The following is a 24,686-nucleotide window of genomic DNA, read 5'->3' as shown; positions in this document are numbered from 1 at the left end:
CTGCTTCTTTTCCTTCAAGCCTTCTTCTCGTCGTTGACGGTGCTCTATACACTCTTTCTCATTGCAGTCTTTCGTGACTGCTAACCACTCTCTTTTTCTTGTCTCGACTCTGGAGTCAGACATCATCCATCAACAAGCCTAATTGAGCATCGAATCATCAGACAAGGATAAAAGGCACCATGTACTCGACTCTAGCCATCCTTTCCGGTCTCCTGACCTTCATCACCTTCACCACCACAGTCTCCGCCCACGGCTTCGTCCAGGGCATCGTCACAGGCCACAAATGGTACCCGGGCGCCCAACCCTGGTGGCGCGTGAACCCCTCCATCCCTCACGCCAAAACCGCAGGCTGGTCATCTCTGAACCAAGATCTCGGTTTCATTTCTCCCTCGGAATACAACACTGCAGCCATTGCTTGCCACAAAAGCGCCAAATCTACCAACACTCGCATCCCCGCAAAGGCTGGAGATAAAGTGAGATTGCTATGGAGCGAGTGGCCGGCGAGCCATAAAGGACCTGTTCTCACTTATATGGCAAAATGTCCTGGCGATTGCAGTATTGTGGATCCTACTACTCTTGACTGGTTCAAGATCGATCAGGCGGGTCTGATTAATGGAAATCCTGCACCTGGGTACGTGACGTCCTCTCTCTCTCTCTTCCTCCTCCCTTCCTCTTCTCTCTGTACTCTCATCACTAACAATCCACAGCACATGGGCCTCGGACACGCTCATCGCAAACAACAACTCCTGGACCATCACCATTCCTTCCACCATCATCGCTGGCTCCTACGTACTGCGCCACGAAATCATCGCTTTGCACAGCGCAGATCACGACAACGGAGCCCAAAACTACCCCAACTGCATCAATTTCCAAATCTCTGGAAAGGGAACTGCTAAGCCTGCAGGTGTCAAAGCTACAAAGTTGTACGGTGCCAAGGATAAGGGTATTGCGGTTAGCATTTATTGGCCCGTGTTGAAGAGTTATGCTATTCCTGGGCCGGCGGTGTGGAAGGGAGCGGTCAAGAGGTGGGTGGAGAGGATCTGGGAGGCATAAAATGGCGAGGAGGAAGAAGTGGGAATAGTAAGTAATAGATAATAAGAACATTTTGCAACTTTAATTTCCCTACGCCTGGGTAGTAAGGGTCGTATAGGAGGCTTTACGGTCAAGCATCGCAGCCTGCCCAGTAGTGCAAGCCTTTGCATTTCATCGTGTTATGGCTCTTACAGGATGGCTCCACAGAAAACAGTGAATGTAATGAGGTGCTCTTGATCTGGAAGCATGCCTCGTGATTCTTCGCCTTTGTTCAAACGAGGCAACGGTACGTACATCTAGTATACCCAACTTTTGCTACACTTCAACTCTATGCAGACGCTTCAACAAACTTCTTCCCACTAACCAACCACCTTCTCAATCTCCCAAGCACCGCCAACACGTTTCTGAACCACCTTCCTCGCGCCCACAGGCCAAGGCGTGCCTTCCTTCTCACCCCTCAGACTCAGCCCCACCCAGACTTCTCTGCGCTCCCTCCCATCAGCACCTCTAGGCAACTGTTCAATCTTACCCACCGGCTTGCCAATCTCCAGCAATGGCGTTCCCTCCGCAAGATTGGCGAGTTGCTTCGCCGTCACCGTGGTCAAAGGATGCAATCTAGTCTTTGGGATGTTGTCAAACGGAGGCGAAGGCGCTTGCCGCGACAAATGCGAGTAGATGATATAATCGGGCATTTCGGGCACTGTGAGGCGCGCGAGTACGGAGGAAGGATGGACGTAAGAGAGTTTGGCTGCGGCGCGGGCTTCGGGGTCTTGGCCTACGATGTCGCCAGAGCTGGAGGTGAAGAGGGTGCGGTAGGGGACTTCGATTGCGCGGCGGGGGTTGCGGGATAGTGCTACGCCGATGATGTCGGCGCGGACGGCGACTTGGTCGATGAAGCCTGCAGCGACGAATTGTTTGAGGATGGCGCGTTGTTTGTCTGTAGGCGGTGGGAGTGTCTTTTGAGACAGTGTAGGGTCGTCGGTGCCGGTGCGGGAGTGGCTGCGTACGATGGCTGTGAGTTGTTGTTTTAGCTGTCCGGCTTCCTTCATTGCTTTTTCGCGCAGGAAGTAGTCGGCACAGAAGGATGCTGGGGATGAGGAGGCGGAGTAGGCGGCCATTGCTGTCAACAGTTTTAATGCATCGCTGCGGTCGTCCCAGCGGGAGAGTGTGGCGTGTGCTTTGCCGTATGCTCTTCTCTTTACTTCTGCTGCTGAGGCGGCAATGTTGTCTGCTTCTGAGCGGATCTGGCGTTTGGCAAAGCGTTCTCTGGCTGTGTCGTTCTCATCGTCTGATTCTGCCTCGTCAGGGGCGTTCTCAAGATTATATTGAGTCTGTGGGATGAACAACTCGGGAACAGCTAGAGAAGCTACGAGAGCTATCGTGTGAGCGGAGAGGTTGTAACGTCTTCCCAACAACAGCATCCTTGCAAATCTTGGTGACAAGGGATATGCGGCCAACTCTTTGCCAGTCTCGGTGATCTTGCCATGAGCATCGATGGCACCGAGGTAGGTGAGGAGTTTCTCGGCCTTGGCTAGTGCCTTGCGATCTGGAGGTGTTGGGAAGGGGAAGTTGACTACGGTCTGAATGTCCATGTTCTTCAAAGACAGAACAACACCTTCGATTGGTGATCTGAGAATCTCAGGAATGGCGTACTCTTCGAAATCGCGTTCATAGACGGCAGACGAGTAGAGACGGTAACAGTGACCAGGTCCCGTACGACCGGCACGACCGGCTCTTTGAGCAGCACTGGCTTTGCTGATAAAGTCAATTTCGAATGTCTGAACACCAGTCGAGGCTTCGTATTTCTTTTCCTTTGAACGACCGCAGTCAAAGACGTAGCGAACTCCAGGGATTGTAAGAGATGTTTCGGCGACGTTGGTGGCAAGAACGATCAATCTTGAACCTGCTGGTGGCTCCTCAAAGACCTTGAGTTGTTGTTTTGTGGGAAGTTGGGAATACAGGGGCAGAACGTGGACCCTGAGCGCTTCCACAGGCTGCTCTTCGCCTTCAATCACGAATTCTTTGTCGTCCTCTTCATCTTCCAAGCCTGTGATCTCGACGTCCGAGTCGTCATCGTCATCGTCTTCGTCCTTTCTAGGCGCAGGCTGAGCTTCGGCATCCATGTCATCAATCTCCAGAGGAGCATCTGCTGCAGATACATGAACTCTGGGTTGCTTGGCTTGACTGCCAGTATCGGCAGGGAAATGTTGACGCAGCTTCTTGGCGAGCTGAATAATCTCTTGTTGACCAGTCAAGAAACAGAGCATGCCTCCAGGTGGTAGCTTCTTGTGGCCTCTAGTGACCTTGTGGAACATGTCATCAACATAGTCGTGCGTCGTCTTGCGGGCAAAGTGATCGGTGACGGGGTATTGTCTGCCCTCTGCCTTGACAATCGGAGGTGGGCCGTTTCTGAAGAGACGAGTGTTTTCGGTGAAGTCGGTGATGCGGAGAGTGGCACTCATGATGACGAGCTTCAAGGGGTAGTACTTCTCGGGCTCCTCCTTTGCCATTTGAGCACGAAGGTCGACAATTCTGCTCATCATACCAATGAGAATATCAGTATTGACCGAACGTTCGTGAGCCTCATCAATGACAATGGCAGAGTATCTGGACAGGATAAAGTCGTTGGCAATCTCTCTCAGCAGGATACCATCGGTCATGAATTTGATGGCAGTGTCTTTCGAGACGGTGGTGTCGAAACGAATCTGATAACCGACGCGATCCTTCATATCGCACAGTTCAGTACCTACACGTTCAGATACACTGACAGCGGCAACACGACGAGGCTGGGTGACACCAATCATGCCCTTGGCCTTGCCATCTCCGTCTGTTTGACCGATCTTGCTTCCGTAACCACTTTCGAACATCATCTGGGGGACCTGAGTTGTTTTACCGGAACCGGTAGCACCCCATACAACCAGGACGTTGTTGTTGTGAACAGCTTCCATGATCTTCTGCTCTTCTTGCACAACAGGCAACTTCAACCTGGCCTCTTGAATTTCGGGGGTGCGAGGAATGACGAGACTGATGGCAGGACGGTTGTCTGATTCTGTAGTAGCGGATACAGCGAGCTCTGGAGGAAGCGTTTCCGGTGAGGGAGCGCGAGGCACAAAGTTTGTGGGTTGTTTGACCGTCGTCGAATTTACAGCTTCGAGGTTTGATGATGGGACGAAGCCTATGGCCTCGTTGCGTTTCTCAGTGGCCCACATCTTGAAGGCCGAAGAACGAGCTTTTTGTGCCTCTTTGGCAGCGTCTGCGTCTTCCATATCCTCGTCGTCCGAGTCGGACTCTTCTTCCGAATCTTCGTCTGAATCCTCGTCGTCCGAGTCGTCTTCCTCATCCTCCTCTTCCGAGTCTTCTTCGCCGTCTTCAATATCCTCCTCTAAACTTTCATCTTCGTCTTCACCATCCTCGCCATCCTCGTCTCCAGAGAAGCCGTCCCATTCTGGCTCCTGAGCGACTACGGGGGCAGACTTGGTGATAACCTTTGTGCGTTTCCTGCTCTTGATGACGGGCTTTCCTTCCTCGTCTGTCTCGAGCGGTCTCTTCAGGCCACTGCCAAACAGGCCACCGGCAGCAAAGAGCCCGCCCTTGCCTGGTGCTGCTGCAGGTGCGGAGGCGGGTGCTGAGACTTTGGCGGGTGCTGATTTTGAACCGTTTGCTTGTGGTGTCGAGGTCTGCTCATCATCAGACTCACTCTCCAAGTCTTGCGCCGGCCTCTTTCTCTGCTCAAACAGTATAGCATCGTTTGCTTCAAGATTGATTCCTTGCTCTTTCTCCCTCAGCGCCCTCTCCAGCCTCTCCCTCGCAGACTCTCCACCTCGACCCAATTTCTTCGAGCTCAGCAACAGACTCGTGTCAACCTTCTGAGCAGCGAGCTTCTTGATCAAAGCCAAGTTCTCCTCTTTCTTGAGCTTGTTATCGATGTATTTGTCCAGTCTCTTCTTTTTCTTGCCAGAAATTACAGCAGTGCTGTTTTGAGCGCGAATCTCCTCTTGCAGCGCAGTGCGACGGGCTTCCTTTTCCGAAAGCGTGGGAGGGATGATTTCGGCGGCGTTTACATCTTCGGGTTCGTCGTGTGAGTGCGGGTTTCTTGCTTTGGCTTTGGCGATTCTGCCCTTTTTGCGATCGCGGGGCACGAATTTGGGCGGCATGGTTGTAAGAGTGCGCGCCGACGAGTGTATGAGGGAGGAAAAGAATGGACTCTCTCTGATGAAATGGCGATTGCAACTTTTCTGATTTAAGCTCATGCATGCGCGTGGCTCGGCCCGCTTGAGCTGTGGGGTCTAGCGTTCATGTGAAGTTGTGCTTGTGCTTGTGCTTGTGCTTGTACTTGTCTTTCGTTGCTGCGAAGAACAGCGAGCTCCATCGACTTCATATTCTCGATATTCGCTTCACACAGCATGCAGACTCAATCGCTGTCCACAACTACCATGTCTCAATCTCCAGACCTCACCTTTTCAACCTTTCCCGCGCCCAGCAAATCGACCACCAGCACAATCGCCAGCATACCCACCCAGATAACCGCCCTAAACTTCTCCGACAAACTCGTCCTCACAATCTCTCAATCCGGCCGCCTGAATCACTGGCTCCACGTTCCCCTCTCCGGAGGTCGCCCTCTAGACAGCGGTTTCTTGAACCCATCTTCTGAGACAGACGTCGATGCGAGTCTGTTGCCTTTCGCGCATTTGACTGCAACTACCGTCTTGGGAGGCACAAGAGGAGAATTTGAGGTTTTGGGACAGACTTTGGCGACGACGCTTGCTACGGCGCTGTTGATGAGGAATCCTGATGAGCAGAGGATGCTTGTTGTGGGTCTGGGTTTGGAAAAGGCTGATCAGGGAAGAGAGGCTTTTGATGAGTTGATTGGTGCTTGCTTGGAGTGTTTGTGAATGAGATACAAGAGATCGGAAGGACAGCACCAGAGACACTACGCTAAGATCGTCGTGCGATGATTGCTCTGGACTCGTTGAGCGCGTCGACATGGCTGGAGCGGTATGCAAACGAAGCCAGAAAGGTTGATTGCACAGGGCACAAGTCACGCTCTGCAAAGGAATCGCAACGGAGAGCACGAGCAGCCTCAACGAGTCTTACAGCAATCTAGCATATCAAGATCAAGACTGCGCCAGGAGGAAGAGAGGACTATGGATCACAAAACAGAGCAGGACAGCAGCAAGATTCGCAAGCGAAAAATCGTTCAATTCGAAGACAGCCTCTTGGCCGCTTGTACTCGTATACCCATAAGACCTTTATCCGAGACTTCTTATCAGTCTGGCCCGTCCAGAAAACGCCCGAGTATCATGCAATTACATCTTATGATCCATCTCTTTCTAAGCCATCTTGGCACTTCTCTCCCTCAATGCGTTGACGAGCACATCCACGCTGGCCATGTCCTCGGCATCAAATTTGCCCTCGCCAACAACCTCTGCAGGCAGGAACTTGACTGCCTCGTCCAGAGCAGGCTGGTAGTTTCTAATCTCGGAGCTGATGACACGGATGGCCTTCTTGCGCACACCTGCATCTTCGTCTAAGCAGAGCTTTGCGACTTTGGGGATGGATCCAACAGCCAGCGCCTATGATCACGGTCAGCATCCTCGCTTCTCACAGGTCCAATAGAGTATAAAGTAGAACTTACACGCTCCTGACACTTGATATTATTCTGCACCGCGGTGCCCAAACACCAACAAGCCATCTCTCTGTCTTGCTTCTCCGCACTCTCCAACATATCGCACAGCGGCGTCCACAACTTCAGTGCCTCCATGTTGTTCGCATTGTCTAGATTCTCCACCAATTGCTCAAAGTTGTCCCAGGCTATTCCTTTGTTTTCGTGGTCGACGGAGGGGTCGTGGATGGCTTGCATGGCTGAGATCATGCGATCGGCGTCTGAAGGCCCGCCCATTAGTTGCGCGAGGAGCGCAGGATCGAGTTGTGTGCGTGGTTGGGTGGGCTCGGCGGTTTCTGATACGGCGGAGTTTTCGATGCTCCATTTGAGGAGGGTGTTGAGACCTGGGTCGTTCATTGTGGTGGTGGATTGGTTTGTAGCAGTGGTGTTGAGTGCAAGAGTGTCTCCTGATTGAGTATTTTTGCTTGGTGTAGAGGTACGCTCAGAGACTTGTGTTGATGTATGCCGTTACGACTGCAAATTGTGATGTGTGTGATATGAGGAATTATTTTTGTGGTGACGCAGCAGTTTTGATTTCGCCAGGGCCGAGGCGCTCCACGAAGGTGTTGGCTGCTTCGAGACGCTTCGATTCGCTTTTTTCTTCTTTTTTTTCTCTCGTCTCTTGCTTTCGCTACAGGCAGGGTCGCCTGTAACTATCTCTGACATTATTGTAACTGCGAGCCGTTACACCCATATACGACGATTGATAATTAGCTGTCGATCGAGCACTCAAACAGCACGACTTGCTACCTTCTGGTCCAAGGTTTGTCGGCCCCCACGAGAAGCAATCTTGTAGGAACTTGTATATCCACCTCAAGCAAAGCCGTGGACGCTGTGATCATTTGCACATATTGACTGCGCATCTCAAATACACCGCCATGAGCTTGATTCTACGAGCATTGGCCCACGCGCCAGAGTCAGTCTCGTGTCCATTCTTCTCACGATCCTTCTCTGTCCACCGCGGTGCACAAGAAAAAGGAGATTACACCAGGTTGCGCCAGCAAAACTCAGAGAATTATAGACAGTTGCTGGACAAACACGCCTTGTACAAAAAACAATGGCTTACGAACCCAGAGAACGTCCAAAGAGCTCGAGAGACGACCAGATTATATTACCTCGCCCACAAAGAAGACGAACGTAGGCTTTTCTACATGCGACTGATCAAATGGTGTACGAGGTATACGTGGTTCCGCGAAACCCTGCCGTGGAAGTCTGACTCTCCTGTGCTCTACGAACATCGGGTAGAGCATCACTGCGAGGGCTGCAACTGGACAAAGAGGGGTGGACGCAAGCTGTGGTGGAAGAAGATTCCATCATCGCCAGCGACAGAAGTCGACAGTTGGTTGTGCTCTGATTGTTACGTTCCTAAAGCAGCAGACTGGGGAGAGGCTATGCCTAGAGGCTATGAGGATCTCACCACTATTAAGGAGGTTGCCAAAAGAAGAGATCAACTGGGCCATGGCGCATAAACGACACCACAGTAGCAGCAACGTTTGAGCGAACAGTACACGCATTGAGCTTTTATGGATCACCCAGCAATGGCGGTACATGGACCTATACAATCCGTGTTGACTGAGCTCTTGGAAGGAGGATCTTTGTCGACATTGGAAACGTTCGTGTAGAGATATATTCTCTTCCTCTGCAGCACGCCATGGATTCAGCGACCGCATCTGCGGATGGGACTTTTGTCTTTCTGCCACAACGGTATATCTACTCACTGCCTAAAGCATGGGAGAAGGACATTACACGATTGTAGATGGGCAGGCCCATTGGCATTCTCGAACTCAGTTGTTTGTTTGGGTCTCAGGACACGTCTCTGATCATAAGACAACTGTGCCTTTTCATAGCGAGAACATTGCTCCAAACCATCGTAGGAGGAGCATGAGAGTTACAGACTGTTGAGCACACGGGGAAAACCAAGTTCTGATTCGAGATGCTCGAGACAACCAGACCATCCATCGCCTACCGTTCCGATAACCAAATTCGATGAGTTGGCAGATACAGCACAGTATACAAGCATTTCTTATCGCTTTCACGAGAAACATTACCCACTCGTCTGTCGCGTGCCGGATCACATCGGAGCGTAGCCTAATCGTCACGATCGTATCACATGAAGCGAAAGCATACAATCAAGGTATCGCAAGCCTAACTGATGGCTGGTCAGTGGTCGCGCAACCGGTATTGCTGGGAAACGTTGGCAGTTTCGCGACTCGGGCCCAGCAATCAACCGCGCTTGAACGTTGCCGGACCGGCCTGAGGCTCCGCGAAGCTGTTGATGTTGGTGGGGGAAAGCGATTTACTTTTCTTTTTCCTCCATCAGGCAGGAAACTGCAAGTCGATGACAAGGAGGCGTCTTATTGATAGAAGCCGATCCAGAAGACGGAATGAATGTGAGCACTTCCTGCGCAAGAAATAGATATTTCCGTGGGCATAAATGAATTACGGAGAGTCGTATTGGAAGGGGGCCTTCTGGAGCCCTGGGAAAGTGGCAGAACCCCACTCCGCGTTCAACAATCCTTCAAGCGCCGAGATGGTTCCAAAGGGCTGGCAAAGCGATTGCTGCTGGGGCAGCCGTTCGACACTCGAGGCTGGGATGTGACTGACACGCGTGAAGACACGAAATACGATGAGGATTGGAGAGAAGAGAGCCGGGAGAGGGCGCAACGTTCTAGCCGTCATGCAGCATCGCACTTGGCATGATGTAGGTAGCTTGAGGATGGAAGGTTGCTGAGCTTAGCTTAGTCGTGGGCGTCTGACGCGTCCGCACGACGCAGCAAGGCAGCTGCATTCGGCAAGAGGTATAAAAAAGCAGCAGCGAGAGCAGGCACGAATAGACAGATGTGTGCACAGCTTATTCCATCAAAGACACTCCTTCACTCGTGATTAACGGACAGTCTCGTGCAGCACACGCAACGGGGCTTTGGCAGTTGATAACCGGAGGCTTAGACCAGCGGACCAATCGGGATTAGTTGGCTAGCATCCTGCACAGGCCAAGGAATTGGACCTCACACACCGCCCGAGTGGACGACAAGTGTTCCAACTTTCCCCCTTCATCACCACCATTGACCCCACCGCGCGTGTTCCATCCAAAGCAGCTCAAATCCTCGCTGCAGCTTGCTCTCTTCAACACCTTTTCTAAACCACATCTACTAACAACACCGCCGCAATGGAAGGTGAGTCTCCATCTCTTGTGCCGCAACGTGCTGTCGGCGCATCCCTCAGCGCCCAACACCTCCTTGTCCTCATCGCCACCTCGCCGTCTCACCTCCAACGAGCTTTCGCTGACCACTTTTCGCGTCTACAGAGGAGGTCGCAGCTCTCGTCATCGACAATGGGTAAGAATCATTGCTCTCCGCGCCTTCCGCCGTCGCTGCCTTGTGGGATTACACGTCGTGCGCCATTGGGCCGCCGGCGCCACGATCTCGCAGCTGCTCCCAGCTTCACGGCGCGCAGACTCGAAGCTTGGAGACCATCGCAGCTAACACATTGGCCACAGTTCGGGTATGTGCAAGGCCGGTTTCGCCGGTGACGACGCACCCAGAGCCGTCTTCCGTAAGTCCCCTCCAGAGCTTCCAAAACTCGTCTCTTGCACACGATCTAACGCGCTGTAGCCTCAATTGTCGGAAGACCTCGCCACCATGGGTACGCAGCCCTCTTTCAAGCTGTTTTCCAGACTCGAATTGACAATGACGCAGTATCATGATCGGTATGGGCCAGAAGGATTCATACGTCGGTGATGAGGCACAGTCCAAGCGTGGTATCCTCACCCTGAGATACCCCATTGAGCACGGTGTCGTTACCAACTGGGACGACATGGAGAAGATTTGGCACCACACCTTCTACAACGAGCTTCGTGTTGCCCCCGAGGAGCACCCCGTCCTGCTCACCGAGGCCCCCATCAACCCCAAGTCCAACCGTGAGAAGATGACCCAGATTGTCTTCGAGACCTTCAACGCACCCGCCTTCTACGTCTCCATCCAGGCCGTCCTGTCGCTGTACGCTTCCGGTCGTACCACCGGTATCGTCCTCGACTCGGGTGACGGTGTCACTCACGTTGTCCCCATCTACGAAGGTTTCGCCCTTCCCCACGCCATCTCGCGTGTCGACATGGCCGGTCGTGACTTGACCGACTACCTCATGAAGATTCTTGCCGAGCGTGGTTACACTTTCTCCACCACCGCCGAGCGCGAAATCGTTCGTGACATCAAGGAGAAGCTCTGCTACGTCGCTCTCGACTTCGAGCAGGAGATCCAGACCGCCAGCCAGAGCTCTTCCCTCGAGAAGTCCTACGAGCTTCCCGACGGTCAGGTCATCACCATCGGTAACGAGCGTTTCCGTGCCCCCGAGGCTCTCTTCCAGCCCTCCGTTCTCGGTCTCGAGTCCGGCGGTATCCACGTCACCACCTTCAACTCCATCATGAAGTGCGATGTCGATGTCAGAAAGGACCTCTACGGCAACATTGTCATGGTAAGTCTTGTCTGAAGAATGCAACGGCCAGCGGCAAAAGCTAACAAAATCCTAGTCTGGTGGTACCACCATGTACCCCGGTATCTCCGACCGTATGCAGAAGGAAATCACCGCCCTTGCTCCCTCATCCATGAAGGTCAAGATCATCGCTCCCCCAGAGCGCAAGTACTCCGTCTGGATCGGTGGTTCCATTCTCGCCTCCCTCTCCACCTTCCAGCAGATGTGGATCTCAAAGCAAGAGTACGACGAGAGCGGTCCCTCGATCGTCCACCGCAAGTGCTTCTAAGCGCATTATTCAACTTCTTCGGCGCGCTCGGGTCGAGGTGCATCGGCACCTGTGCTTCCATCTTCGGATGGTCACGTTTGTAGCACAGTGAAACGAAAACAGCAACCAGCAAAGGGTTTTGGGCATGATATGTGTCAAGAAAGCAAAACTGGCAGGGCATTTGCATGCAGATTGTAGTTTAGAAGTAGCTCATGTCTTGCCCTTATTTCTTTTTTTGTTCATCATGCTCGCTCCTTTTTTCCTTTGCACATGTGATGACACGGCCTGTTTCCTCTTAGAATAGGTTTGCAGGTCTCTACGCAAGACAGACACATTATCCTTGCCAAACCATGTCTGCCTGCCTCAGTAACTGAGAGCTCTTGAAACGAACTCGAAACACACTCGTGTGTATGACGTCGGCATGTGCTACCTCAGGTACTCAAAGCTCAATGTCTGGTGGGACGAACATTCATCCTCAGACGACAGCACTCGTAAAAGATGAACCTTCTCACAATATTCTCCGGTCTAGCCTTAGCCAGCGCAGTAAGTGCGCGACACGACGCAGCTCTGCACTCCCTCCTCTTCAATCAAGCCCCTCTCCAAGAAACAGAGACAAGCTCGGATGGCCTACCCTCTTCCACACGAGCCCATTGGATGCGAGTAGCGAGTTCAGCAAACCTCGCCATCTCGGCTTGCCCCTTTGCACCATACGGAACTGCTGTAGTTAATCACACGCTTTCACTATCCAACTCTAGCCACCCAGGAGAATTGATATGTACGGGAGTCAATGACAACCATCATACTGGCAATCCCATACTACATGGAGAGATGGCAGCTTTTGTGAACTGTAGCAACATCTTGACTGATGCTACGGGAAAATATCAACTTTCTGCTACAGAAGCACGAGAGGCTTGGAAGGAATTTTCACTGTATACTACTGCTGAGGTAAGTCACATGTACGAGAAGCGAACTGCATTTGAAGTTGGAGCTGATGCATTGGTAGCCGTGTCCGATGTGTGCTGGGGCAATTGCTTGGGCTGGATTGAGAGAAGTGGTGTATGGAACTAGTATACAACGATTGATTGAGCTAGGTTGGCCGCAGATTGAGATTGGCAGTCAAGAAGTTATGGATAGGGCTTGGAGGCTAAGTGGTAAGACGGAGGTTGTGGAAGGTGTACTTCGAGAAGAGATGGACAGGTGGTTTGGATGGCAGTTTAGAGATGGAGTATGTCCTGAGGGATGCAAGAGGAGGGGTGGTGGTTGCTTGCCAGACGAGTAGTCCGTCTGACTCTTCGGAAGCTCATCAACAATACTGTGTGTGTAGAGCTAACAGTAAGATCATGGCAAAACAGCGAGACTCGTGGAAGAGCAGGGTCATTCGAGCAGGTGATTCTTGAGAAGGCCGATTCACACTGCCAAGGCCTTCTAGGCACCCTGGCGTCCCTAGGCTTCGCATACTCGTCGCCTTGTTCTTGATAGCTAGACGCACCTCTGTCGATGGAGCGATGAGCGCAAATGCAGCAGTGGATCCAAGGCCACCTCGACAGCCAAAGTTCCCGACGCACAATTCGCCGCGCGTGTGGTTCCTGACCAGCGCCAATTCCCCCATCGGCATCTCGCTGGCGCGCCATCTTCTCGATCACGGAGACTACATTGTGGCCGGCGTGCCTCCGCTAGAGTTTGAGAAGAACGGCGAGCAATCGACACACTTTCGCGACTTTCTCGACGAGGTCAAAGAGCAGGAAACATGGTCAGGTAGACTGAGGGTCGTCGGCGTCGATGTGCGCATCATGGGCCAGTGCCAGAGCGCTATTGCAGAGGCCGTTCACAGCTTTGGCCGTATCGACATTCTATTCTGCTGTACCTCCGAGACTCTGGTCGGCACCACCGAGGAGCTCTCGCAGACGCCTCGCACCCATTCGCTCATCCGCGACCAGTTCGAGACGAACTTCTTCGGGCCTGTCAATGTCATCAAGTCTATTCTGCCCACCTTTCGCACAAAGAGAAACGGCCATATCGTTATGCTGTCCAATCTCTCGGGCCACATGGGCACTCCAGGCATGTCTGTCTATTGCGCCAGTCAATGGGCTATAGAGGGCTATTGCGACAGTTTGGCCTACGAAGTTGCTCCCTTCAACATCAAGATGACCATTATACAACCCAACATGGAGATTGCTGTCTTGACCAACCGCATCACTGCTGCTCCTCCCATGCCTGCCTATGCTGCCGACAACAATCCTGCTCCACTGTTCCGCGATATGCTTGCAGCTATGCTCGACCGCCTCGAAGGTTCAGATGAGCCCACAACTGGTGACCAGCTTCAATCTGACACCATCAATACCATCTATGCCCCCCTGACCAAGGGTATGAAGGAGTCACTGGTAGCCGAGACGGTTCACGCTGTGGCCGCAATCGGTGGCCATGACAACCCACCTGCTCGGCACATTGTCGGTCTTGAAGGCACTGCTACCGTCAAGGAGAAGCTCAAGACTGTCAGTGAGGAGCTAGAAGACTTTGTTGCCAGCAGCGCTGCTGTCGATATCGTCAAGAACGAAGATCCCAACCTGCAGCAGAACCACCACACTTGAGATTGAATTCGAGCATAAAAACAAACATCCTTGTATGACGACTGCTCAACAACCTCCTCTAAGCGTCCGGTCCGAACAGAGAGAACGCCCATTACACATCGAAACTCAGTCTCAGGTGTCCAGCTCAACGACTGTCTACCTGAGGACACGACTTTTTGACATCCAATACGGCACGGACTCGTTTGTTGGCGTACGGAAGTCGTGCCGATAGCCCTTCTCCGGTTGGGGATGCCTGTTGGGGTTCGCGTTAGGAGCCTGGGGATACCGATCAGCGGCAAGCTTGCAGGTAGATTCGGCCTGCCCTCGGCGGCTTGGCCCACCTTTTTTGCAGAAGTCTTCCCCGCATTTCAACTGCATGTCATCCTTCCGAGCCCTCGTCCAAGATCTCGCTGTCCCTTGTTGCACCATTTCTACATAACCGTCCGGGTGCTACTGCGCTTGGAGCTTGTCCTTTGTTGCAGATCCCTAATGCTTGCCTTTTGCTTCTGGAGGCCTGTTAGATCAAAGTCGCCAGCACACTAACATCTGCTGCTCGCCCCGACACTCAGGCTTATACGGATCTCCATAATTCCTGGCATCGATCATGTGCATGGCCGCAACAGCCGAAAATGACTCGGGAGAATCCGCCTCTGGAAGCACTCAGAAATCACTCAAACGAGCATGCGACTGCTGCAGGAAACGTAAGGTCCGCTGCGATGGAGAGAGTCCGTGTGGCCCTTGTCGAAAGGCTACTATTCGCTGCGCCTACCTCCAAGCGCCCAAGAAGAAGGGCCCGAAGGGTCTCAGGAGTGCGAGAGTGCTACATGCATTAAGGAAGATTGACCAATCTGCTTCCCTCACGCCTGACGGCCCCCTGAGCCCAGGAGCACTCCACGACGGTTTGAATCAATGGTATGGTAGCTCGTCTTCATCACCAATACCATTGTCAAATCACAGCACTATCGACGGCGCAATGCCAACTAGCACACCTGCAGAGCCACTCACTACAGGCTATGGTTACTATGGACCTCCGGAACCACAGAGCTATGCAATGATACCACAGATGGATCGACGTGTACTACCCCTCGACCAGAGTATGAGCCAGCTCTGGCCATCACAGCCATCTCAACCGCAACAAAGCTACTACGCGCCGCCTCTGAGACCACAGCCTACAGTACCGCGCATACCGAACCAGCGCTTTCTACCATATGTGCAGCTGTTCTTCGAGCATCTCTACTTCATCATGCCTGTCGTTGATGAACAGATCTATCTGGACCCATACATGTACAACTCTACGAACTACATGCCGCCAGAGACTTACGCCTTCCTCTGCGCCTTGTGTGCTGCTACTGTTGTACAGCTGGACGCGGCGATAGCAGTGCCCGAGATGGAGCCTTTGCCTGGTCGACCTACATCGGCGGCTGATATGTTTATCGAAGAATGCCTCAAGGTCAGACAAGAAATCGACTACATTGGCAATTCGACCACGGTCACAGTCATGACTAGCTTCTTCATATTTGCATACTACGGCAACAAGGAGAGCAGTGACAAGGCATGGCACTTCCTTCAAGAGGCCATATCGTTCGCCGAGAATTTGGAGATGGACGACGAGAACTCGATGCTCAAGCTCGACCCCCTTGAAGCGCAATGGAGGAGACGGTTGTACTGGTTGCTCTTCATAACAGAGAGGTACTTTTCTCCTTTACATGCATTCATTGTTTCGCCTGCTGACATTAACGCGCAGAGCATACTCCATACAACGCCGCAAAAACTGCCGACTACATCCCACCATCGAGCTACCACTAGCCTTCGAATCAGAAGATCCTCGCCTCCTCAACGGCTTCGTAAACCTAGCCCACCTCTTTTCCGCCATCGACGACAATTTCGTCAGCATCTGGAAAGGCAGCGCCCGCCGAAAAGCTTTGTGTTCAGAACCCTGGCTAGCAGAGACACAACGCTCTCTCGACACAGTCGCGCTCTCTCTTGCCGAGATCACGGAGACCACTAGGATAGATATCAGTGTGTCGAGGGAGTGGCTACACATTCTGGCTTGGCAGATGGGCGTCAGCAACGGCTTGGTATGCGACAAAGGACAAACAGGCACCGGACGCCTCGACTACCCAATCGAAGTCGCCCGCCGCACCGTCGACATTGCCGAGCGAGCGAATCCTCTTGCTTTGGACTCCCACGGCATTGGCATGGAGCAAAAACTTTCAGACATTGCTGGCTGTCTTGCCGATGTCCTGCACGTGTCTTCTGGCGACACCTCTGACACGTTTTTGCACGGCAGACAGTACTTGCATCTGATGCTGAACAAGTTATCTATGATGAGGGGTAAAGAGTCGAGATATCTTCGACCCCTCGTTGCCAAGGCGGGAGGGATACTGGACTCGCAGGTACCCAGAGGTATGCCTGCGTTACCGGCTCCGGCAGGCTTCGAAGGTAAAGTCGAGGAGATGGAGGGTAATGGGAGAGTCGATCGGCGGTTGCAGTGGGCTGCGTAGATTAAATGCGACTGCATGGTGGTTTTGAGCATTTAGCAGGCATATTGAGATATTGCATTGGCGATCATTGTCATATATAGAGACGATTAATTCATCTGACATGGAGTTCTGAAGATTTTGCTGTACCGGCACCACTTCCTTTGGCACATTGAATAGATAAGATAGTCGATGTCTCATCATCACATTCGATGACAAGTTTTGTGATGGTGCATTTAAGACTACTGATGTAATGTATTCATTGTGATACACTCTTATACAACATGAACCTGGCTATTCTAACCAGTAATCAGCGGAAACTTGCCCTTCCCATCCGTCGACTCATAAGCCCATCTCGTATCCGCAAACTCGTCTCTGACCTCCACAGTCACACTGAAAGGTTTAGCCGGGAAAGGCATACTCGCCGCAACAGCGCCCTTCCAGAATTTCGGCAACACCCACTCGCCTCCCTCGGGGACGATATCATAGCGCAACATCATCATAGCAGCCATTCCTAGAATTTCTCCACTGGCAAAGTGGCGGCCGGGACACAGACTCGGTGATGCACCAAAGGACATGAAACTGGTTGGTCGTTGTTTGAGCGTTTCCTTTTTGAAGCGTGTAGGGTCGAAGGTTGAAGCGTCGTCGCCCCAGATCGAGGGCTCGTTGTTCATGTTCATGCCTGGCATAAGTAGCACTCTTCCCTTTTTGAGTAGGTACTTGTCGGCGAGCACGACGTCGTCGGTGACGAAGCGGGTGGGTGCGCTGTTGGATCTTATGCGCAGGACTTCTTGGAACGTGGCTAGAAGCATAGGACAGTGGTCGCGCATGGCGGCGAGATCGATGATCATTTCCCCTGAGGGGAGTTTCTTTAGTGCGTTGGTGCGGACTTCGTCGCGGAGGGTGGCGAGTAGAGAGGGCCGTGAGTAGATGTCGTAGAGCATCCAGAAGGAGGAAGGCGTGGTGTTGGAAACGACTCCCAGCACTGTTGCTGTTTCCATACGCGCGATATCTTCGGTAGCTGCGCCGCCGTCGTGCTGCACTTTCCAGCGTGCTTGTGCCAATTCCGAGGCTTGATGTTGGCCACCCTCATTGTAGTACTTTACAAACGCAGCTACGATTTTCTCGCGACCGAGATATGCCTTTCGCGCAATCAGTGATGGGAAAATCTTGAAGACCAACAGACGCAAGTGTGAGTCAAAGTCCCAGAACGCTGCTTCGTTAGCTGGGTCTTTGATGGGGTTTTGCGGGCCCCAGACTGCATCTGTGCTGGCGATTGTGATTGCGTGTTTGGCCCAGGCGTAGAGGTCAAAGGTTTTGTTGTGCATAAAGGCGAGTTCGTCGACGGATTTGACGAGATTGTTGACCATGTTGCGGTTTGCAATGTCCAGGCCTGGTCCTAGGAGAGCTGGATGCATTGCTTTTACAATCTGAATTGTCAATCTCATCAGCTCGATTTTCCGACAAAGAACACGGGGGGTGCAAGTATACCTTTCTATTGAGATCACCGCCTCCGTTTTCCTTGCCAGTAAGCAGTTTCAACCCCTTTGGCGAGACATTGACCATACGCTCTGCAGCCGAGTCCAGAAAAGGGTCGAAAGTGATGACTTTGGCATTCCTCTGCACTTGAGCCACCGCACTTGATTTGTTGACCAGGTAGACTTTCGAGACCAGGAAATCTATCGTCACGATGGGTTCATCGGATCCGTCGCTGCAAATGATCGTTAGTTATCAATCTTTACAAGATGGAAAAATTTCTGTCAGAGACACACCAGGCTTTGCCAAAGTATCGGAGGCCATGGATGGCGATGCCAATGATATGCCCGATGATTGGAATTCTCGTACGGAGGGCAGGAGGCTCTTGGACTCCTGTCTTTGACTTCTGTCCCACAACAATGTAACTGATGAAGGCAATCGCCAAGCCAATGATCAGATGCTTCAATTCCATTGCTGATCGGAGGCACCTGTCACGAAGCACAGTTGAAGAGCAAAGAAGCAGAAGCCCAATTTGGCCTCTTAAGAGAATAGAAAATCACATCTCTCCTTGACTTTTTTTGTTATCCATACTTTCTTTCCCATCTGCCGTCCCAGGGGACGCTTTGTGTAATTAATATTTGGTCATCGTGTCATCGGAAGCCGTGGATTCCGCGGGAGTGGCTGCCGCTTTGGATCTTGACGTTTCACAATTTTGTTCTCAACGACAACCATTCAGCGTGCATGTCTTGCCTTCCAATCGTAGGAATTGCATCTGATGGACATCTGCAGTCCCTGACGCTTTGGCCGGGTCATGGTAGCTATGCGCTTGAGGAAGGAAGGTAATCGTACGACCTCGAGTTGCACTTCATGTGGTCATCATCTGTTCCAAACGAATCGTGATATCGATCAGGCATTGGTGGTCAATAGAGAGCAAAGGGATGTCGTACGATGACTGCAGACCTGAAGGAGTGATGCTGTGGTATGCATCTTCAAGGACATAAATAGCAGGTCTTGCTGCGTGAAGTGATAGATCATCACGACAAGAGCATTTCAGATCTACCTATTCGACTTACCTACGATGACCGTTACTGCTATACCATCAAACGAGCAGGAGCTCACAAAGCTAATGCATGGTAAATCAGCTACCGAACGCAATGCTTTCATCTCAATGCTCCGCAAAGATGGTCAAGCCCACCGTCTGGTCACAGATGAATACGTCAAGCGCTGGTCTGCCGACAGCGATGAGGCACGTAAGACAAGACAAGACTCCTACATGTGCTTAGTGAACAAGTAAGACGATCCAGATATTAGTCTATACCATCCATCGCTCATAAAAAATAGCTACTACGACTTGGCGACTGATCTGTATTGCGAGGGCTGGGGAGAGTCTTTTCATCTGTGTCGATTTGCTCCCAAAGAATCTTTGGTGCAGGCATTGGCTCGTCATGAGCATTACCTTGCCCATATGATCGGTATCAAGGACAACTACACTGTCCTTGATGTGGGTTGCGGTGTTGGTGGGCCAGCAAGAGAGATTGCTACATTCGCTGGCTGCAAGGTCGTCGGTGTGAACAACAATGGCTATCAAATCGAGAGAGCCACTGCACTCACGGCTAAGCGAGGTCTTTCTGACAAAGTCTCCTTCGTCCAGGATAACTTTATGGTAAGTGTGATTTCATCTGACCCTTCGAAGCTCGAATACTTATACCATTGTAGCATCTGAGTTTCCCAGACAACACCTTCGACGCCATATATGCTATCGAAGCCACATGTCACGCTCCAGTTCTCGAAGGCGTTTACTCACAAATGTTCCGCGTCGCCAAACCAGGTGCCGTAGTCGGTATCTACGAATGGGTAATGACAGACCTCTACGACGATGACAATCCCACACATCGCGCACTTCGTCATGGCATCGAACGTGGCAACGGCATTTCCAACATGGTAACCAGAAAAGATGCGTTGCAAGCCTTTTCGAGAGCAGGCTTTACATTGCTGCATGACGAGGATTTGGCAGAGCGTAGAGACGCAAGACCTTGGTATGCTCCGCTGAGTGGCGATATCAATTATGCTACTGGGGTTTGGGATGTCGTTGGCGCTGTGCGCATGACGAAGATTGGTCGGTTTGCTATGGAGACGTTGCTTTCGGCGCTGGAAGCGATTAAGATGGCGCCATCTGGGACTGCGGAGACTGCTAGAGAGTTGTCAGCTGGTGCTGATGCTTTGGTCGCTGGTGGCAAGGAAGGTCTGTTCACTCCGATGTATCTCATGATTGGGAGGAAGCCGATGTAGAAAATGAGGATATCAATTAGTGACATTCGAACTCAACCAGTTTCTAGTGTCAACAGAGTTATTAGCGTCCAGCATGTCTTCTGCTCCTTACCCGTAGTGGCATCTGTACGCACGTTCCTTCCTTCCCGCATGCAAGTGTTTGTCACGAGGTAGCTATGAGAATGCATAGTTGCTTTAGTGAACAAGAAGCACCCACTGAGAGTTGTGATATCGGCGGCTCTCTCTGGGCTTATCTAAATTCTAGGAGTCACCGTGCCTCTCTATAGCATCTAGATATCCGTGAGAGAATGATGAAGAGCAGAGTGCAAGTCTGCATCTCATATTCCCCTCCTATAGTCTGTGGATTCAATGCTACAAAAAGGCACAGTAACTTACAGATCAGAGACGGATCCAAGGAGAGCTGAGAACTCGTCACTTCTCGAGGGGCAACGCCCAACTCCTCGAAACTACTGTGCCTTATCATAGCGCTCACTTCATGAACTTGTGTAGGAGGAGGACAGGAGATACAGATATGCGCCCTACTCCTCATCCTTCTTCTGTAGATACCGGCAGTGTGAGTGCCATAACAAGGTATAGTAACTTCTAGATTGGAGATGCATCCAAGGAGAGCTGAAGATTTCGTTCCTCGACGGACCTTGATCTGTTTCCCAAAGCGACTGTGCGTTCCTGCAGCTGCACGCGTTACACACTCGTCTTCTGAGACGACCTTCTCGATGCTACCGATGCCCTTCCAACTCTTGTATTCCTAGTCCTTGAAAATGACGAGGCGAGTGCTCCAGCTCCACATGTTCCGTGTACTTCTGAGGCGTCGGTGGGGTATAGGAGCTTGCCAGGCTATAAGGGGTCGGCGGGTTACTATTCTTGGAGTCGAACTTTTGGAACGACACGTGTGCTCGGCGTTTCCCGAGTCGCCAGAGGAAGACCACAGCTGCGCAGATGAGCAGAATGCCAGCTGAAACGGCCACTCCACTACCTATAGCGGTCAGCGTGGTGTTCGTTGTATGATCATCATTATCAGGCTTTGATGTTGTGGCACTTGTGCTGTTGCTCTCTGGATTTTCTGACGCCGTGGTCTCCGCAGTCGAGATGTTTAGAGTCGTGGCTCCAGTCGTTCTATCCAGAACAACAACGCCAATTCCAATGGAAAAGGGATTGAAATTGCCACTTCCCGACTCGGAGAGACAAAGTCCCGATGTAGCATTCCAACCCATGCCACAGCAAAAGAGCCCTGTACCACTCTCTGAGATAATGGAGATTGAGATGGCGCCATTCGGTACAACTTTCAGCCTATGTCAGCGCATCCGTATACGAGAAACAGAATGATTGCCTGAACTTACATGTTTGGCAGTATTTTGGACAGGCATCACTGTTCCACGTCTTGTCGGTACATCCACTGCGGGATAACCTGTTGCCGTATTCGTTTCCTTGATTGAAGCAGTAACTAAATCGTGACTCAGTAGCTGTCATGCACAGCAAGATTTCTCGTTCAGCATACCCATTGTCCAAGCACAACGCATAGGGACCACAACAGTGACTGTTGGTTGCCGCACTATTGCAAGGCGTCAAGGTCTCAGCAACCGAGTTGTCAGGCCAGTAGCATGTTTGAGCTGATCCGGAAAGAAAAAGTTGTGCAATGAGAAGGATAGAGAAGAGCCAGCCCGATATAAACATTGCGTGTCCAGAGATGTCAACGAGTGAATGATGAACACGTGTGAGTGGAGACTTGGATCTTATATCTCAAAACGTCAACTGACCACGATAATGCAGTCATCCGGGACTGATCTTCAACAAATTCTTCGTGCTGTGCGAGAGGATCTAGTTAGGGCAAGAACCAACACCTCTACCGTGGATCGCTAGAGCTGTGCCCGGTTGTGAGTGGAAAAAATAAGGCGAAATGGCCTGAGGTTAGGCGGTTCTCGGGGCAGAACACTCCTGCATGGCGGTTGTGGCACAGCAATTTGCATCTCAGCCTCGCTTTGATGCATATCTCCCATTTTCCATTTCTGGTTTTCGAGCCAAATTGAGCGACCGCTTGTGTTCAAGGAGAGGAGGATATTGCATTGTCGTGGTGCAAAAGTTCATGCCATCGTGATGTTCGGTGATCCATAGTTCAAGGCGATAAGTGGCTATGCAAGACATCCGGCCCTTCCCAACACCGACTGCGTGCTTTTTCCTCAATCCCAGACCTGCCTGACACTAACGTTCAGCCTCTTCGTCCCCATAAAGCCCTTCCACCTCTGATAAGCCTTGCGCTCCTTGTCACTGACCCCCTTCGCCGCGTCACCCTTGACCGCAGGCCACTCGGCCAACCATTTCGGACACGAATTCGGTATCGTGCGCGGCATAGCATGCCACGCCCATCTGATTTCGCCATCCATGTGCACGCAATCGCCACTTCTGACTCTGATGGCTACAGTCCTCTTTTTGGGGTCTTCGCCTTCTGCCAACTCGGCCTCGCCTCTTGCGACGACAAAAATGCCATCGCAGCCAAAGGAAAAGGAAGCGAGGCCTCGTTCGCAAAGTTCGCTGACGTCGCGGTGGACGGGCATGTAGTCTTTTTGCCCGTAGAGCAAGCAGACGCCAGATTCGGGGCGGATGTGTGGGAAGAGACCGCTGACTAGTGTGCTGAGATCTGAAGGGAAAGTCGTGGGTCCATTGCGTGGGTAACTGCGTGTTGGCCAGTGGTATTGTTCGCCTAACGTCAACCAGCGCAGTTTCCTGGATAGCATTTGAGCCATGTTGAGTGACTTTTGAGTGTCTGGATTCTTTGGTGTGGAGTGGGTGGATTGAGGATCGTAGGAGAACAATGAGGGGGTCTCCGTTGATTCTTCGGTCTCTGGCGTTGGGTATTCGATATCGAAATCTGTTTGGAGGTTGATTTTGTGTTTCGGGTTGGCCATGTATCTGTGCATGATTTGCGATATCCAAAGGACTTGAGTTTCAGGAGGCAAGATTCCTGGTGCTATTTGCAAGCCTATTTCCAAATTTCAATCAAAACACTCATCCCATGCAAAAACATGTTGTTCAACTTACCTGGAAAATCCGTGTGCTCGTAAACAGTCACGTCCTCAATCTCGGTCTCCAGCGGAGATTCATCCCCCTCGATCCCCAAAGCAGCATTTCGAAAAGCAATACAAGCCTTCTCTATCGCTGACTTCTCAATCGTGCCCACCGGTTTGATCACTTTTGCTTGTTCCTCGCTCAACCCTTTGTCCCAATTCACCACACTGTCATCAGTCTCTAGTTCCGAGATTTTGACTTTGTTGTAATGCCAGTATTGCTCCTGGATGAACTGTGGTGGTATGGCATGAGTATCATGATGATGATCCTTGATATTCAGTCAGTCTTTTCTTGATATATCGAGGCATTGTCTTCTGGCATGATTGCCACCTTTGCAGCCACGTTCATCGCCTGTGGACTTTCGCCCTTACCTTGTCGTCTGAAAAGTCCATGTTGACTACTAAATCGGGAGCTGGCCGTGCGTTGTATGGTGGCTATGTGTCTACCCTTGAGCATGCTTTGGCGACTTGTGGTTTCTTTTAGTCGATGAACTCGGGTGAGCAAAAAGTCGCAAACGTTTGGCATGAAACTTGACTCGAGTGCTTTTCCAGCTTGAGTCAAGTACACGCCAAGTCCTTCTAGAAATCCGATGGAACGTTTCTATGAGGAGCAGCGGACAACACAGCGGGCGGGTCACCACCGGCAACCGGCAGCAAACCACTTTCTCGGCCTGCGATCGCGACTGCGAACACCGAACCCAAGATCAACATTCACGGACCCGCTTTTTAGCAAATCAAAAAAGGGTGAAAGAGAAAAAAAACTCTGACACAAGGAGATGGATCCGAAAAGACCGAGTTGGCATGCATCGGAGATTGGGGGCAGATGTTTTGGTTTGCTCTGGGAGAAACGCAAAACGCACACGTCATTTTGAACATCAATGATGCGAAGGTTGCCGTGCCTGATGGACATATTGACATGGGTGAGTCACACACAGGCGGCAAAGTCATACAACAGATACACAGATCATAGGTGTCACAAGGCGAAGTGTCACAAGGCAATAAAGTGGCAATGATGAAGTGTGGTTGGAAAAAGTGTGGTGGTTATAGTACATTATATGAAGGTGCTTAGATAAATAATTCTTGTGAACCAAGAAGAGAAAGAAGTAGAAGAGTGGCTATGCCCTCGCGAGGGATGCTTTCTGCAGGAGACGGGCCAAAGAAAGAGAAGATGGCCATCTCGAAACAGATCTGGGTATCGAGAAATGCAGATGATTCAAAGACTCCCAAAAAGATCCCAGTGGTTGTGTTGAAGTATGAGACAAGAAAAATGCTCAAATGGTTGTTGGCAAAGCCCTCTGCACGAGGAACGTTCAATGCTGATGATGGAACTCCTCGCTGGTTGTTGAATCGCTTGATGATGGAAATGATGATAAAAACAAAAACTTTTTT

At 51.5% G+C, this 24,686-nt stretch overlaps 13 protein-coding genes across 13 annotated transcripts; 8 read left to right on the top strand and 5 right to left on the bottom strand.

Moving 5' to 3' along the window:
- Positions 1-179: 179 nt before the first annotated feature.
- M436DRAFT_60776 (glycoside hydrolase) lies at positions 180-1,053 on the top strand (the record flags this gene model as incomplete). The annotated part of the gene is made up of 2 exons (XM_013575613.1): positions 180-631; positions 708-1,053. 2 exons carry the CDS (start codon positions 180-182, stop codon positions 1,051-1,053), a joined length of 798 nt encoding a protein of 265 aa, XP_013431067.1.
- Positions 1,054-1,391: 338 nt separating this feature from the next.
- On the bottom strand, positions 1,392-5,186 carry M436DRAFT_78711 (P-loop containing nucleoside triphosphate hydrolase protein; the record flags this gene model as incomplete). Its single annotated transcript, XM_013575948.1, has 1 exon — positions 1,392-5,186. One exon carries the CDS (start codon positions 5,184-5,186, stop codon positions 1,392-1,394), a length of 3,795 nt encoding a protein of 1,264 aa, XP_013431402.1.
- Positions 5,187-5,465: 279 nt separating this feature from the next.
- Positions 5,466-5,924, top strand: M436DRAFT_78710 (uncharacterized protein; the record flags this gene model as incomplete). The annotated part of the gene is made up of 1 exon (XM_013575947.1): positions 5,466-5,924. One exon carries the CDS (start codon positions 5,466-5,468, stop codon positions 5,922-5,924), a length of 459 nt encoding a protein of 152 aa, XP_013431401.1.
- Positions 5,925-6,362: 438 nt separating this feature from the next.
- M436DRAFT_78709 (hsp70-like protein) lies at positions 6,363-7,051 on the bottom strand (the record flags this gene model as incomplete). The annotated part of the gene is made up of 2 exons (XM_013575946.1): positions 6,363-6,605; positions 6,668-7,051. The coding sequence occupies 2 exons, from the start codon at positions 7,049-7,051 to the stop codon at positions 6,363-6,365; spliced, it is 627 nt and encodes a 208-aa protein (XP_013431400.1).
- A 521-nt stretch (positions 7,052-7,572) lies between these two features.
- M436DRAFT_78708 (uncharacterized protein) lies at positions 7,573-8,163 on the top strand (the record flags this gene model as incomplete). Its single annotated transcript, XM_013575945.1, has 1 exon — positions 7,573-8,163. One exon carries the CDS (start codon positions 7,573-7,575, stop codon positions 8,161-8,163), a length of 591 nt encoding a protein of 196 aa, XP_013431399.1.
- A 1,697-nt stretch (positions 8,164-9,860) lies between these two features.
- M436DRAFT_78707 (Actin, gamma) lies at positions 9,861-11,447 on the top strand (the record flags this gene model as incomplete). Its single annotated transcript, XM_013575944.1, has 6 exons — positions 9,861-9,867; positions 9,999-10,029; positions 10,191-10,246; positions 10,306-10,336; positions 10,390-11,161; positions 11,217-11,447. The coding sequence occupies 6 exons, from the start codon at positions 9,861-9,863 to the stop codon at positions 11,445-11,447; spliced, it is 1,128 nt and encodes a 375-aa protein (XP_013431398.1).
- Positions 11,448-11,875: 428 nt separating this feature from the next.
- Positions 11,876-12,705, top strand: M436DRAFT_69913 (cytidine deaminase-like protein; the record flags this gene model as incomplete). Its single annotated transcript, XM_013575770.1, has 3 exons — positions 11,876-11,969; positions 12,019-12,371; positions 12,430-12,705. The coding sequence occupies 3 exons, from the start codon at positions 11,876-11,878 to the stop codon at positions 12,703-12,705; spliced, it is 723 nt and encodes a 240-aa protein (XP_013431224.1).
- Positions 12,706-12,931: 226 nt separating this feature from the next.
- M436DRAFT_78706 (NAD(P)-binding protein) lies at positions 12,932-14,014 on the top strand (the record flags this gene model as incomplete). Its single annotated transcript, XM_013575943.1, has 1 exon — positions 12,932-14,014. The coding sequence occupies one exon, from the start codon at positions 12,932-12,934 to the stop codon at positions 14,012-14,014; it is 1,083 nt and encodes a 360-aa protein (XP_013431397.1).
- A 589-nt stretch (positions 14,015-14,603) lies between these two features.
- M436DRAFT_38065 (uncharacterized protein) lies at positions 14,604-16,497 on the top strand (the record flags this gene model as incomplete). Its single annotated transcript, XM_013575292.1, has 2 exons — positions 14,604-15,682; positions 15,738-16,497. The coding sequence occupies 2 exons, from the start codon at positions 14,604-14,606 to the stop codon at positions 16,495-16,497; spliced, it is 1,839 nt and encodes a 612-aa protein (XP_013430746.1).
- A 275-nt stretch (positions 16,498-16,772) lies between these two features.
- Positions 16,773-18,421, bottom strand: M436DRAFT_69899 (cytochrome P450 monooxygenase; the record flags this gene model as incomplete). The annotated part of the gene is made up of 3 exons (XM_013575768.1): positions 16,773-17,903; positions 17,965-18,184; positions 18,246-18,421. The coding sequence occupies 3 exons, from the start codon at positions 18,419-18,421 to the stop codon at positions 16,773-16,775; spliced, it is 1,527 nt and encodes a 508-aa protein (XP_013431222.1).
- A 606-nt stretch (positions 18,422-19,027) lies between these two features.
- M436DRAFT_38131 (uncharacterized protein) lies at positions 19,028-20,238 on the top strand (the record flags this gene model as incomplete). Its single annotated transcript, XM_013575303.1, has 3 exons — positions 19,028-19,239; positions 19,291-19,612; positions 19,666-20,238. 3 exons carry the CDS (start codon positions 19,028-19,030, stop codon positions 20,236-20,238), a joined length of 1,107 nt encoding a protein of 368 aa, XP_013430757.1.
- Positions 20,239-20,954: 716 nt separating this feature from the next.
- On the bottom strand, positions 20,955-21,909 carry M436DRAFT_60767 (uncharacterized protein; the record flags this gene model as incomplete). Its single annotated transcript, XM_013575612.1, has 3 exons — positions 20,955-21,517; positions 21,576-21,679; positions 21,734-21,909. The coding sequence occupies 3 exons, from the start codon at positions 21,907-21,909 to the stop codon at positions 20,955-20,957; spliced, it is 843 nt and encodes a 280-aa protein (XP_013431066.1).
- A 503-nt stretch (positions 21,910-22,412) lies between these two features.
- Positions 22,413-23,690, bottom strand: M436DRAFT_78702 (uncharacterized protein; the record flags this gene model as incomplete). Its single annotated transcript, XM_013575942.1, has 3 exons — positions 22,413-23,212; positions 23,272-23,566; positions 23,670-23,690. The coding sequence occupies 3 exons, from the start codon at positions 23,688-23,690 to the stop codon at positions 22,413-22,415; spliced, it is 1,116 nt and encodes a 371-aa protein (XP_013431396.1).
- Between the last annotated feature and the right edge of the window lie 996 nt (positions 23,691-24,686).

This window comes from Aureobasidium namibiae (assembly GCF_000721765.1).
Source record: "Aureobasidium namibiae CBS 147.97 unplaced genomic scaffold scaffold_2, whole genome shotgun sequence".
Lineage (NCBI taxonomy): Eukaryota > Fungi > Ascomycota > Dothideomycetes > Dothideales > Saccotheciaceae > Aureobasidium > Aureobasidium namibiae.
This window is presented reverse-complemented; position numbering and strand designations above follow the sequence as displayed.